The 14,441-nt window shown below is 39.2% G+C and overlaps 1 protein-coding gene across 3 annotated transcripts in view; it reads left to right on the top strand.

Annotated features, from left to right (window-relative positions):
• Nucleotides 1–4,533, top strand: part of rps6kc1 (ribosomal protein S6 kinase polypeptide 1) — a 195,065-nt gene extending 190,532 nt beyond the window's left edge. For all 3 annotated transcript variants that reach the window (XM_068045016.1, XM_068045017.1, XM_068045019.1), the window contains one exon: nucleotides 3,537–4,533. In XM_068045016.1, the coding sequence (XP_067901117.1) occupies nucleotides 3,537–3,647 (111 nt within the window). In that variant the 3' untranslated portion in view covers nucleotides 3,648–4,533. The remainder of the gene's footprint in view (nucleotides 1–3,536) is intronic.
• The last annotated feature ends 9,908 nt before the right edge of the window (nucleotides 4,534–14,441 follow it).

The raw sequence follows: 14,441 nt of genomic DNA on the forward strand, positions 1-14,441 counted from the left end.
CTGCAACTCATCCTGGCTGCTCTGTCCAATTCCTGTTCCCATCTGAACTCCCTCAGCTGGGCTTTGTGCGTTCCCCTGCCGATCCCAGCTGCCCCAGTGATGCCAGCGGGCTCACATTCTTCTCTGGTTTCCTGCCACTTACCAATGAGAAATTCAACTCTTCCAGCTGCAGCAATAGCTACACTGAGGCACATCTGAAGCAGCTGAGCTTTGAAATAAAGCAGAGGCAGCAAATAATCAGCCCTTCCCATTGCCCTCATGGCTCCCCACACTGTCCACATCTTCACAACCCTGTTGTATTTACCCCACGGCATCTTCCCTGTTCCCAGCCTTCAGAAATTGCTCCCTGATACTGATAAGCATGTTAATGAGCTCTTTAATGAACTCTTTTTAGACAATTAAATGGAACCGTGAGCCCGACCCATTCCCCCGCCTCCGTCATCCCTTTAAAAATGGCGTTGCATTCCAGAGGCGGCGGATCCCAGTGCCTACCTATGTGAATGCAATCTTCAAATCATGCTTACCTCCGTACCTGCACTCATTGGCTTTGAAAATTCGTCCCTTTAAGTTTTCTTTTTTTGTATGTTTAAAGAAAATTAAAATTGTAACTCCTGCCCAGCGGTACTATGCCTTTAACATAAGGGTGACTGTTTGAACAAAGTTTCATCAGCATAATTTAGTGAGGCAGGAATGCTGCATATCTTCCATATACTTCATTCCAATAAATAATTTTACACACAATAAATGCAATTGGTTGATAGTTTCAGGTATTTGACAAATAAGGTATTCTGGGCTACTATCTTCTACTGATGGAATACTTTGACACACAAGTGACTGAACTGCTTTTTCCACACACTTTACAGCAAGAAAAACAAGTTGTACTTAACCCAGCTGCTAAAGGACAGTTATAAAGATACAGAATAAAAATTTGGATATGCCCCCTACTTTATTCTGTGCTTATGATTCTCTTTACAGACTACTCCACTTAAAATTGTCTTGTTTAATATATAGATTTAGTTCCATTAATTTCTGACTTTCATTTCCTATTCATAATAAGATGTTCTCCTTATAGATAGCTCTTAGTTGGAATGCACTGCTGTGGCCTCTAAATACTTAAGTGCGTATCAGCCGCATAGTAATGTTTGCTATTTTGTGAGTAAATTTTAAGAAAAGTAAATTAATTTACTACTATCTACATGATTTAGCATAATAGCAAGAGTGAAATGTCTAATCCAAGTGAAGGCTGGTTGTGTTAAGAGCACCCTTAGTGCTGTTGCAAATTCCTACTTGGTCTTAAGTGAAATTGGTTATAATTCGGTGCACAATGCATGGATAAACGATGAATCTTTTTATTTATAATATTGCATATAATTGAGTATTGAAGGTGGATTTAACGTGGCAGGGTTTGAAGTGTTGATAATTATAGTAATCAAAAGAGATGATATAACCTCAGATGTAGCGATGACTGGATTTATCTGCACTGAAACTTGATACCTGGGGAAAGAAGTGCCGATGAGAGTACAGAACAAAATGAGGCTAGAAGTGGAGAGTGCGACATTATAGAGATTTTTGCAAAAGTGCTTGGACACAGGGTTGATATCAAATGACTGGAAGATACTCAATGTGATTCCAGTCTTTTTAAATGGATCAAAAGTATAATCCTGGGAATTCTAGACCTGTAATTCTGATATCTATAATGTAGTCTGCTACAGGGGAAAGTGATCAAAAGCACTCAGCAGGAGTAAGGGCAACTAATCTAAGCCAATACTCATTTATGAAAGGCAGGTTATACCATACAAATTTATTGGAGCTATCAGACGCACCAACAGAATAGGTTGGTGATTATTGTATATCTTATCATTCAGAAAACATTTGATAGGATCTGATACAGGAATCTTCCTGGTAAGTGAAAGCCTATGGGATCAAGACGATAGATATAAATTGAATTATTAGTCACTAGATAAGAAGCATACTGTAAGTATCAATTGTAGTAATTTCATTTGGAGCAGTGACAAGTGAGGTGCCTGATGAATTGGTTTTGAAACCTCCCCATTCACTCATGTTTGTTAAGAATGACCTCAACAGCAGTATTTAAGCTGAATGTCTAGTTGAAGAAGGCTGTTCCAAGCAGATGGATGCAGCTCGGAGAAATCTACAGACACTTACTGGTTTGGACATAATGGCAAATAATGTTGCAAATGTGAATTAATCCATAAAATTAGTTTATTTTATCATATTTCATATCCTGCATAAAGTGCATTGAAAAATATTTGGCTCACCTAGTTGGTCAGTTGTGGAAAATATTTTCACTCAGACGTAAAAGAATCATATGTATAGGTAGACTATTAGAGGACAAGTCCAAAGATACTAAATTGGCACTATAAAGCATGAATACGATCACACTAGGGGCTGAATTTTATTCTCCTGCTGCCGGGAGCAGCAGCGGGCAAAAAAAATGGCTACCCGCATGTGCGGGCCATGCTGCCGCAATCTAGCGCACGGCAGCTCATTTCCATACACAGGGTGGTCTGCCACCCCCACCCCCCATCCACCCCCAATCACATAGCGGGGACAGGCTCTGTGACGCCGGCAATGGCATCAGCTGCCTCTGTGCAGGCGCTGGCACCATTTTTAAAGGGCTGCCAGACCTGCACAGAGTGTACCAAGTTCAACCCTGGAAAACCCTGCACTACACCATACATAAATGTGTGACTTGTTCACCCCCCCCCCCACCCCCCCATACACAGTAAATAAATGGTAGCCGCGTTTCCCCCTCCCCCCACCACCACTTAAAATGAATGTGACCTCCCCCTCCCAACTGCACAAAGTGCAGAGTTACCCCTTCCTCCACTGCCCCCTCCATACTGGAAATGCAGAGTTGACCCTGTTTCTCCCCCCCCCCCCCCTCCCCCAACTACACTAAAAATCCTAAGTTCCCCCCTTCCCCACCTCGGTGGTGCCAGCTTTCCCTGAACGGGAAAGTGAAGGCGTGTGAATGCCGGCCGTCGCACAGAAGATCGCAGACAGCCAATAAGATCACGGGCAATTGTATGTTAATGTATTCATGTCCTTTATTTTCAATATTTAAAGTTGTGTCCCATCCTTGGGGGGTGGGGAGAGGGGGTGGGTCTATGGAGCCTCACCACTGCTGGGAAGTTTGGGCCCCGCAATCCCGGCATTGGGATTCGTGACAGGCCGCTGCAACCTTCTGGCCCACACCCCCAGCCATGGAGACCAACGTCAGAAGCTCAACAAAATTCAGCCCTAGGAGTGTATTGCCCAGATTCTAATCAGTGATCGAGAGGAATTGACATGGATTCAAAGAAAAGGGATAAGTTGTTAGGTTTTAAATCAAAGAATTTTGGAGTTATTGGAGCTGGATGTTTATTCAGTGAAAGAAAGAAAGGAGTATGCTTTAGTTTTTTAAATCATGAAGGGGGCCAATATAAATATAGAATGCATATATTCAGCAGCATCTGTAACAATTATTTCCACTGCAGGATGTATATGATACTTTTTTTCTTCCCCATCTTTAGCTTTTGCAGTATAATCCCAGTGAGAGGCTTGGTGCTGGTGTGTCAGGTTTTGAAGATATCAAATCGCATCCATTCTTCTGCACAATGGACTGGTCCAGAGTAATGAGCTAAAGACTAATGCAAAGGAAGCATCTTCATTACTGCACTAATCAGGATTGTACTTCAGGGTGCGCACGCCCTGCCAAATCCCAGGCAATGAGACTGCCCTTCCACCAGCTATGTAGTGAACTGTATAACTGCTATTGGGCAAAAGGAACAACTTGAATTTTGAAGGATTATTTTGTTATGTTTGAGTCTGTAGTACAGGCACCTCAGGTGCTGTATTCTGGATCACATCGCAGAATCTGGAATGACTACATTTTGTGAATAAATGTATATAAGACAGGAAGGTACAGCAAGACTAGAAAAACATTGTATTCTTTATCTACACAATTCCTATTTATTTATAGAACATAGTTTGTGGTGCAATAACACATTGGATTTAGCCTGTCACTAATGAGGGTAATTTCTGCTGACTATTGTTACCAATTACTGTTCTTATTACATGAACCAATTAATTGCAGGGTATAGCTTAAAACCAACTAAATAAAATGGTTTACAGATTACCTACGATGGAAATTTGTGTTTTTCTGAAACAATGTAATGTATTTTTTCTGAAATAATGTAATTCAAGGATGGATTCATGATCAAAAAATGTTTTGAGGAATCAAATATCTGTATTATTCATACCAGACCAAAACAAGACAGAACTACTTTACATTTTCACACGCAAGTCATCAACCAAGTTGAGAAACCATGCTTGGAATTTCTGAAGCTGTAGAGCCTAAACCCACAACTATCTGTGGAGAGAGAAAAATAATTTTAATACATTATCAGCACCTCACTACTATTTTCAGAAGTTCTACTTCTGTAAAGTTTGCATAAAGCTAAGCTAGAATGAAATGTTGTAAGTTGGTCATTGAGGTCTCTTTGTTTTAATAAAATATTATTCATGTTTGATGCATGAATTTTATTTCCAAACAAACTTTTGTGTCCATTGAGGTGAGGGATATAAAACTCCTGCTCTGATCTAAAAATGTGCATTGGCCCCAACTCCTGAAAAGCATCACTGTGTCATTTCTTTGTTCAAAATCAGACATTCTGTGGCCTTTCTGAGTAAGATTACCAGTTAGTGCTGTCGCTAGGAACTTGATTAAAGTGCATATTCAGGACCTTTATAGCCAGTGTACAGCAAATACTCATCCCACCAGTATTGGATCCAAATCTCATGGATAAAAAGCTAGTGTCTTAACTTACTGCAGCACTGAACCCAGAACTATTAAAGGGCCTAATGAGAAATAGTTCCAATACTTACAAAAGTGACCGTGCAGCTCTTTAAAAAATTACATTGTCTTGTGAAAAGCTAAAAAGCAAATGTTTTGGCAAAAATTGAAAATCCCAAAGTCAATTGGAATAATACTGTCACACTACAAATGGTTTTAGCACTCCCCAATTAAAGATGGAAGTATCAGCCTTGGTTCCAGTTCCAGCTCTACAGGATAGGAATCCTTTACTTTGAGTCATTATCTCCCATGGCTGCAATTTGTTGGAGCTCCAGGCACCCATGATGCTTTGTGGATTAAGGTTTGTTTAAATGTGTAGGGACAGCTAAAGAAGACGCAACGTAAACTAATATTTCAATTTGGGTAACTTCAAAGAAAGAAAATTTTACTTGCAATACTGAAGAAAAAATCTTCTCTCACCAGTCTGATCATTACATTCTATTTCAAATGCTTTACCCCTTGACATTATCATTCACTTGCATACACCTGCATATGTAAACTAGAGAATAAGGGGCCATTTCTAAATGACTTTGAGCAGTTATTTATTTGCACAGAGGCAACGTATTCCCTTGGGAATTCTGCAGTTAAGGCTTGGATGTAAAGGCATGTCCAAGTGTAGATCATATTTGTATGTGGACGATTAACCCTTTCCTTGCCTGAATGTACAAGAGCATTCATGCATTTTTGACTACACTTTTTACAAATATAAATATCTTTGTTATCCTGTTATGAATAGAATATCTGCAAATGAATTTCATGATCGAGACTATTTTGCAATGCTGTTTAAAGATATTGGGAAAATGAAACATTGTTAATTTTAGTGCCAGCAATAATATTACAGTTCAGATATTGATTACTCAGAATTTGCCTTACCAGAACGGTAATAACTGAAACATTAAATGAATCAATTATTTGGAAAGTGAAATGCAGCTAAATAAATAATTCTGCATATTCCAATATTTCAAATGCTTTCTAAGCACCAATGCTGTTGTAATTTGACCAATGTTTTTTTTGTACCAAACAAACATAAAACCAGATCTCCATGAAAAGATGAAATTCCACATCCTATTCTTAGTTCTTTTCCAGTTACCTTACAATGCATTGAATTAACATCAAATGTAGTCCATTTGCAGATTAATTCCTCCTTCATTTCTATGTTGTTGATTTCAGCAAGCTGAGTCACTTAGGAACGTGTTGTTTTACCCCAATTTCATTATGCTCTGTGACCTTAGGTAGCCTTGCATTTTATGTTTCAGAGATAGCAGCACTAATTACCCTACTAATGACCCATAGTCAGACAACAATAATCTTAGAAGAGGCGAACATGTTAATTGTCCATATTTCAAAGTGATAACTGGCCAATGTGTAATTTTACACAGGCACTTCTGCCAATTAAATTATCTGGCTAACATAAGTAATTTACAAGCTAACTGTAATTAATTTTGCAAGTTTCATTAATTATAACCAAGCTAGTTAAGAGTGATTAACCACTATATTCACATTTTGATTTGGCAATCATGGAAATCAGGCGTAGGTTCCATAATAGGGGTTTACAAAGGGAAATCAAGGTGTCCAACCATGGTTCATCAGATTTCTTCCATCTGTTACCATTTCTTTTTTGATTAACTGGGACACTATTTTTGTTGCACTAATAACTTACAACAATAACTGAGTACATCAGGAAGTTCAGATGGATCTCTCAGGAGTCAAGTTGGGACTGAATTCTCGATTTACGCAGTAACGTTGGTTTTGGTTAGGGCCTGTTTTTGGGCCAGGTCGTAGGCTTCAGGTAAGGAGTGTGGTTGGGGCGGGGGGGCGGGGTTTAGAGCTGGCTGGAAAAGCTGTGGCACCTCCATTGGAACATTTGTTTTAAAAATAAATCACCCAGCTCTCGTTGGCGATGACAGGGGTTGCTGAGCAGTCCTGAACGGGTTTTTCTGTTTTTCTTTGGGAAACGGACCTTTTTCGAAAACTAGAATAGGTGGTTCCTGTGAGTGAGTTAATATTTGTAGGGAGTCCCCAACATGAAGTTCCCCACACAGAAAAGTTTTTAAAAAACAGGTGATGAGGGAAGTACCAGGATTTTGCAGACTGTTACTTTTCCCCCACATCCACAGGTTTGCTAAAACAGCAAGTAAACTATGGACGGGTAATGAGATGGTACAGTAGATTAACACACCTCCAGGGTCCACATATAATCAAGGCTAAATTGATGGGATAAAGGTTTATTTTCTTTGTGGGCTGTTCAGGTGCAACATCCATTGAGTTGGCAGTGCCAGTCTGTTCCTAGTGCATAGCACAGAACTGGTTAGCAATTAGTAATTTACTTCAGAGAAGACACAAGGGGCCAGATTTTATGGTCAGCTGTGAACACTGTTTGTTACAAATGCACCTACCTACAGACTTTCCATGGGCTTTTGCACTGGAACTTGCTGTGATTAGAAAGCCATTTTAGCATGGCACCCTCTTCAGGGAATCTGGGGCTGGTGTGAACAGGCCAAGCAACTGTGCATCTTCTTAACCAATCAGATTGAAAGATTATTAATGAGCACAACACAGTCTGAACCAGGAAGTGCCAGTTAGAATAGTTGATACAATGTCAAATCAAATACAGAAAGCAAAATAATGAGACGGAAAGAAAGTTGGGATTAAGAGGGAGAAAAGAAACAAAAATTTTTTTTTACTTAAAAAAAAATCTTCAACAATAATTAAAATCTAAGGAATGAGACTTCACAATTGTAAAATTAAATTTTCAGTGCTATGTTGTTAAAAAATCACTTACATTTAAATGGACAAGCCTGAGCTTTTTCTGGCACATTTAGCAACTTCACCCTGTTCCATGTGTTTCAATGCTGAGTCTCTCAGTGAGATACTGTTATCATACAGCTCCTGGAGGAGCAGGACAACTCGGACAGCAACTTCTTGATTTCCATGTTTAACTGTGTAAGTGCGATCGCTGGAAATTGATGTCCAATTTATTCATTAATAATGGGGAGTGCTGAAAGCCTCACTGTTACTTCTACAGCAAATTCAAACCAGTGGTACTAGGAGCAGGAAATGGAAAAAAAGTCATAATGGTGCAAAAGCGAGTACTCTTCTAAGTTTGAGGTTAAAGCAAATTACCAGGGCAAAGTAGAACAAGCTTTATGGCAAATTTGACATGAACTGGGAGTACATGATTCTGGCACTGAGAGGATCCAGTGCAAAAATAGTTAATTTTCCACCATCATCTTGCACCACGAAGACTAAAACATATTAATCTGCAGAAATTAAAGGAAATGATTCTATGGTTGCAATGGGAGCAGATACATCGTATTAACAGGAAGGGGATCCTATGATCTATGTCAACCTTCAACACTGAAATGGCTGAATGCAAGGCTTCATATAGAATAATAATACTTGAATTAATATAGCACCCTTCATGCTGAAACATTTCAAGATGCTTTATGAGAAGAATTGTTGCATTCTAAACAAAGATGGCCATCCTGAAGTAGTGACATTCCACAAACTCATAATTGTTCATGAGCTTCCATGAACAATACAACTGTCTCCTGGTGATATTGGTTGAGGGAAGATTATGTTGATCAGGAGACTGGGAGAACTCTAAATAGTGCTGTAGAACGTTTACAGTCTACCTGAGCCAGTGAAACAGACAGACCAGTTTCTGCTTTGCAGCAAAAGTAATTTGGATAGAAATTGGTATGCCACGTGGATGCCTAAAACAGGCATTTGAACCCTAAAATGTGCAAACTAGGGGCCTAATACCTATGGGAAAAACTACATGCAAAAACTTGTCAGCAATGAGCAGAGCAGGCATTGCGGCTAACCCGCTCAGGACTGTTCAGCAACCCCTGTGGCTGCCAACGAGAGCTGGGTGATCTTTTAAAACAAATGATCCAATGGAGGTGCCACAGTTTGCCCAGCCAGCTCTAAACCCCGCCCCAACCACGCTCCTTACCTGAAGCCTATGACCTGGCCCAAAAACAGGCCCAAACCAAAATCAACCTTACTGTGTAAATCAAGAATTCAGTCCCAACCTGACTCCTGAGAGATCCATCTGAATTCCTTGATGTACTCTGACACTGCTTTGGTTTGACAGAGCATCAACTCTAAATCCAGTGCAGTCTCAAATGTTTAAAAAGTGCCTGCAATTAATTTAAATGTTTAGACAGTACAGATGCTGCCTTCTACACTGTTCAAATATTTAATATTCAATTACCACAAGAGGAGCTGTCTGCGTCTGTATAAGTAAGCATATGTACAGCTGTCTCCTGAGCAGAAGAATCAGAGTTTCAGGCAGTGTAAATACAGTACTGTCTGCCTAAGATCACTACTAGTATTTCTAAAAATGCAACACTCCCTCATTACTGCATTGGAGTATCAGCCTAGATTATATAAAGCAGGCCTGTCATCTGGGATTTGTTTTAACAAATTCAAAAGACTCAAAAGAGTTACTTATGAATTGTATGGAAGTAAATACTTTTCATTCCTGGTGCTTCCCTCCTACACTTAAATCTTAAATTCCCCTTTAAGAATGATTTATTCCTATCAACCAGGCAAAACTTGAACAATAGCTTCACAAAAGCTGAAACATTCCGCAAAAAATTGGCAACTCAAAAACAGCCCTGAATATAGGCTCTAAGACGTAAAGTTGCACTGAACGTGCATTGAGTCAAAGTTTGCCAAAGTTTAAGTTGCAGGTATGTTCAACACTCCATTATTTGTATACTGGAATATTCTGTCAAAATTTGTAGACATTTTCTCTTTCTTGCAGAGAAATTGTAATTATGATGGATAATGGTTTCCTGCTGGTACCCTTGTTCTCCCTTACCCTGCTGCAGTTTATCCTGGCATTCCTCTTCCTTTCCAGAGTTGAGATCTGGAATGTGATGTCCGAAAGGGTGATTCAATAATAAAATTCAAAAGAGAATTGGTAGACTACTTGAAAGAAAAAACTTCAGGGCTACAGGGAAAGAACAGGTATGTGGTATTAATTGGATACCTTTAGCAAAGAGCAGGCAGAGGCACAATGGGCCAAATGGCCTCATTAAATGCTGTATCATTCTATGATTCTATCCATAATTCAAACTGCTTTCTTCACTGCTTCATCTTCAGTTCTTGCTAGCACTTCATCTCATCCCAGTTCATGCTAGCACCCCTCCCCACACCACCCCCCCCCCCACTATCTCCCCTGATTGATGTTTTTGACTTCTCCCCCTATCCCCTCTATTATCTACTTCTATTGTTCTATGGGGTTGAAAATCATTGAACATGTGAGAATTCCTGATTTTAGAAAATTGTCTTAAGGTAGCAGGTAAGAGCTGGAGTGGTACTATGTGACAGGATTGGAGCAGTGCTGAGGGATTGATTCAGGCACATTGCTGAGGGACAGAGTTGGGAGTGTCATTTAGGAACTGAGCTAGAAATGGTGTCAGGAACAGTTCTGAGGGAAATTGTTGAGAGTGGTATTAGGGACGGAACCAAGCGTTGAACTGAGGATGGAGCTGGGAGTAGAACATGGGGGCAAAGCTGGGAGAGGAACTGGGGGACAGAGCTGGGAGTGGAATGGGGAAATTAAGCTGGGAGAGGAACTGAGGGACAAAGCTGGGAGTGATACTGGGAGACGGAGCAGGATTGTACTGGGAGCGGAGGTGGGAATGGATGTGAGGAATGTAGCTGGAGCAGTGCGTTGGAAGTCTGGCATATATGTAATTCCAATCCCGCACTAGCATGATTGACGCTTAACTGCCCTCTAAAGTGGAATAACAGACCCACTCATTTGTACCAACCTGCTATTAAAGAATTCTTAACAGCATATTTGGAACAATGTCACCGGCAGACTGCAGCAGTCCAAGAAGGCCCATCACCACTTTCTCAGGGCAACTGAGGATGGGTAATACGTGAATCCCACATCCTGAAAATGAACTTAAAAAAATGTTTGACATAAACGTTTTATTGTTGGACAATCCTACTTGCTGTTGGGACTGTCCATCAAGTTGAATGAATTGTGACTAGTAACAATGTTATTGAAAATGTGTTTGAAAATTAAAAGCTACTCCAAAGCTTATCTTGTCAGGAGGAGTGAAATTGCTTTGTGCAAGTATAGAGTTTTAGTCCAGCACATCCCATTGCTTGTTGTTCGGGTATACAGTCAGAGCAGGTTGCTGCCAGGCTCAGTATCAGTTCAGTGAACAGGAATCCACAACAAAATCCGCACCAAATGTTTGCCAATTTCAGTGCCAGATGGTCATGGTTGATAATGGAAATAATGTGCTGCAGCATCAGGATGACCCTTTCTCCTTTGTTTTTAGAGTTTAATATTGAGATGATAAAGAAAACACATGGCAGCATTGCCAGCAAGCTTAACACTGACTTAAAATTTCTAATCAATGAAATGTTAACAGTTTATTTGCCATCGATTTCACTTCAGTGAGCACCAGAGCCCGGTTTAACCCAGAAGATAAAGGGAAAATTATCCAACAATGTGGCAAGCAAGACATTGTTTCACGGCAATGTGCAGAGAATTTTATTCCTGTGGCAATTTGCGCTCCAACCTCTGTAGCTATATATCTGATTATCTTACACCTTCTGTTTGAGAATGCAGCATAGGGAACATTGATATTTAGTCTGTGCTATCATGTCGAAATACACTTCTTCTTCACTCCCTCAAACTATGGTGCAGTCCACATAGTGTGTCACTCTAAGTGGAATGCAAAGGATACAGGTTTACACATGAGAAAATAAATTAGATGAAATAAAATGCAACAGAGATGAAAACCAGAAATTTTCTAAAAAGCAACACGTTGCATTTTAACTTAAAAAAGATCAGTCAGTTTTAATAAAATCAATAAAGAGCTTTTATTTATTTTAACCAAAGCTGACATGACTATTCTGTGTAATTCAGGCTCTACTGATTTTCAACATCATGTTCATATAGTTGCTTGGCCTGTGATGCTATTTGTCATGTGATAGCTTCCACCACAATGTTTTAAACCAATCAGAACATACTTTAGTCTGGAAAGTGAAATTGAAAACATAGGTTATTGAGCACACCCCAAATTAAATAGAAAATCGAAAAATGACAGTCGTTGACATTTTCAGGTTCAATTTATGTGACTATCACTGGGAATTTCCTCTGGATTTTCCTTGCTGCACCAGTTCAGTGGACGAGGTTTCTGCTAAACTTCTGCCAAAGTTATGGTGGTGAAGAGGGACAAACCACGAGGAAATTCCCAACAAATGTCCATATTTTCAAAGAGCATTTAGGCTATTGGGTCTTGATTATAATATATTAGTTATGGATGTATTAAATTATATGTCCTTTTTCTAAAGTGTAGAATGCAGAGGAAAGTAAGAGAGAAGGTGTTCCAGTTAGATAGAAGATGTGTAACGTGATGGAGGAAGAGGGGAGATTATGCTAGCATTAGCAAGGTGTTAGTGTGGGATGAGCGATTTGGAAGGAAATGCTGTAAAGCTCAACAGTATTGTTTAAGAAAAGATTATATTTCACCTTGGGTATTATAGGAATATATTGCAGTGTTGGGCAGCTCAGATACTCAGTAAAATATTTCATACCAAATTTTTTAATTAAAGGTTTTATTTGTTTTTTTGAAATACAGAAGGTTTGAGCACATCATGAAAACTGTAGTCTGTTAGTGCCACTAGTGCATATATTCATGGCTTCCAGTGAAAACAAGTGGGAATTATTTGTTGTCCAGCAATTTGTAAAGTTAAATCTGACATAGATTTTCTGTTTGATCATACCAAAGCCGGCATCTTCCAAAATATAACCGTAAATTTATTTTGAAGAATTGCTTTTAACTTAAACAGCCTTTCAGGGAATAGTACGAGGTCAAAATACAAATAAAATTATTAACAAGTGAAAATATGCAGCATCGTAGATTGCTCATATTTATGAGAACCTGCAACGCCGCTTTTTTATACCATTTTCAGTAATCAAGAAGAAATTTAGTGTCTTCCGTCTCTTACTTTAATGTAATATCACTTATCGTTCCAATATCTCTGCAGCTGTGATGATACTTCAAGATCTTCCCTCTTAGTTAAGCATTAACGCCACGTCTGACCAGTTCTGTTATGCCTCCCCCATGTAATTCAGCACAAAACAAAAACAGAAAATGCTGGAAACATTCAGTGAGTCAGGAACAGCAGCTGTGGAGAAGTGACCAGTTAACGTTTCAGGCATAACCCTTCATCTGGTTGCTTCTTTCCACAGATGCTCTGCCTGACATGCTGAGCGTTTCCAGTTTTTTCTGTTCTTGTTTCAAATTTCCAACATCTACAGCATTTTGTTTTTAATTCAGTACAAATTATTCTTGATTATCACTTAAGAAGGATCTAACATTTTTTTTATTTTGCCCTAATTCTCCTAGATCTATATTCCTGTAATTGTAATTTATGTAATTGAATAATCCTAAAAAGGGACAATTGGCCATTAGAGCTTTCTACTGTAAGGCATCATTTTTTACGCTACCACCTTACCCATTAAGATTCTCGGAGAGAGAAAAATTTAGCTCCCCATGGACATAACTGGCTGATGCTTTTGCTGATAAATTTACCAGGATGAAATTGGCACTTTCAATATTGTATTACATTGCCTGCCTCATGACTTTAGTTCTTGAAAATACAGGAAAATGTTAATTTTGTATAGATTTTTATTGAAGTAAATTTTACTGTACATTGTTTATTAATATATGTTTAATCTATATCATGTAATTATGTATGTAAACGGACTGTAATAGCAAAGCGTAATGACTCCCGACTCTGAGAATGAAGCAATTGGTAATTAGTAGTCATGGCATATTTTCTCTATTGGGTTAATTTGAAGTGCGTTTAGATGGTAATACAAACTCTTGAAAGAAAACAGTGTGATTGTAAAGAACGTTCAACAGCTTGGAGGTGAAAGAAAAGAAAGAAAAAAAGCTTGCATTTATATAGTGCCTTAGGATGTCCCAAAGCGCTTTGCAACCAACAAACCAATGCAATGCAGTCACTGTTGTAATGGGATGATGATTTTTTTCAGCATTTCAGGAAAATATCAGCTACGTGGATGTGGATTACCTTACTGTTGCGCAAGCCCATGTCTGTGGACAATCTCAAGCTAGATAATAACTGGAACCAATCCTGTAGCAGCTTTAGGCCTAGACTTTTCTGTGTGCTGACTCTGAAGAAGATTGCACTTATTCTTTGACTCCAAAGCACTTTGCTGTGGGCACTCAGCCCTTTCAGTACTCTGAACGAACAAACAATTTGATTTCACAATTGCACATGCAATTGGGTATACTGGTTTTCAATCGCAATGTGCCTGCCACTGTATATTTGACTCACAAATAAAGGGACACATACCAGGTGAATCAGTGAAGATGCAAATGCAATTTTTTCCCAGATCTTTGCTTCAGATGTTGGAAAATCTAGGTATTCTCACAGTGAAGATTGATTCTGCCAGATGATATTCAAGTTTCATAGACGCATAGGGCGTTTAAGGCATAGAAAGAGGCCACTTGGCCCATTGTGTCTGTGCTAGCCGAAAAACAATCCACCTATTCTAATCCCACCTTCCAGCATT

This window comes from Heterodontus francisci, chromosome 13, assembly GCF_036365525.1.
Source record: "Heterodontus francisci isolate sHetFra1 chromosome 13, sHetFra1.hap1, whole genome shotgun sequence".
In the NCBI taxonomy this organism is placed as follows: domain Eukaryota; kingdom Metazoa; phylum Chordata; class Chondrichthyes; order Heterodontiformes; family Heterodontidae; genus Heterodontus; species Heterodontus francisci.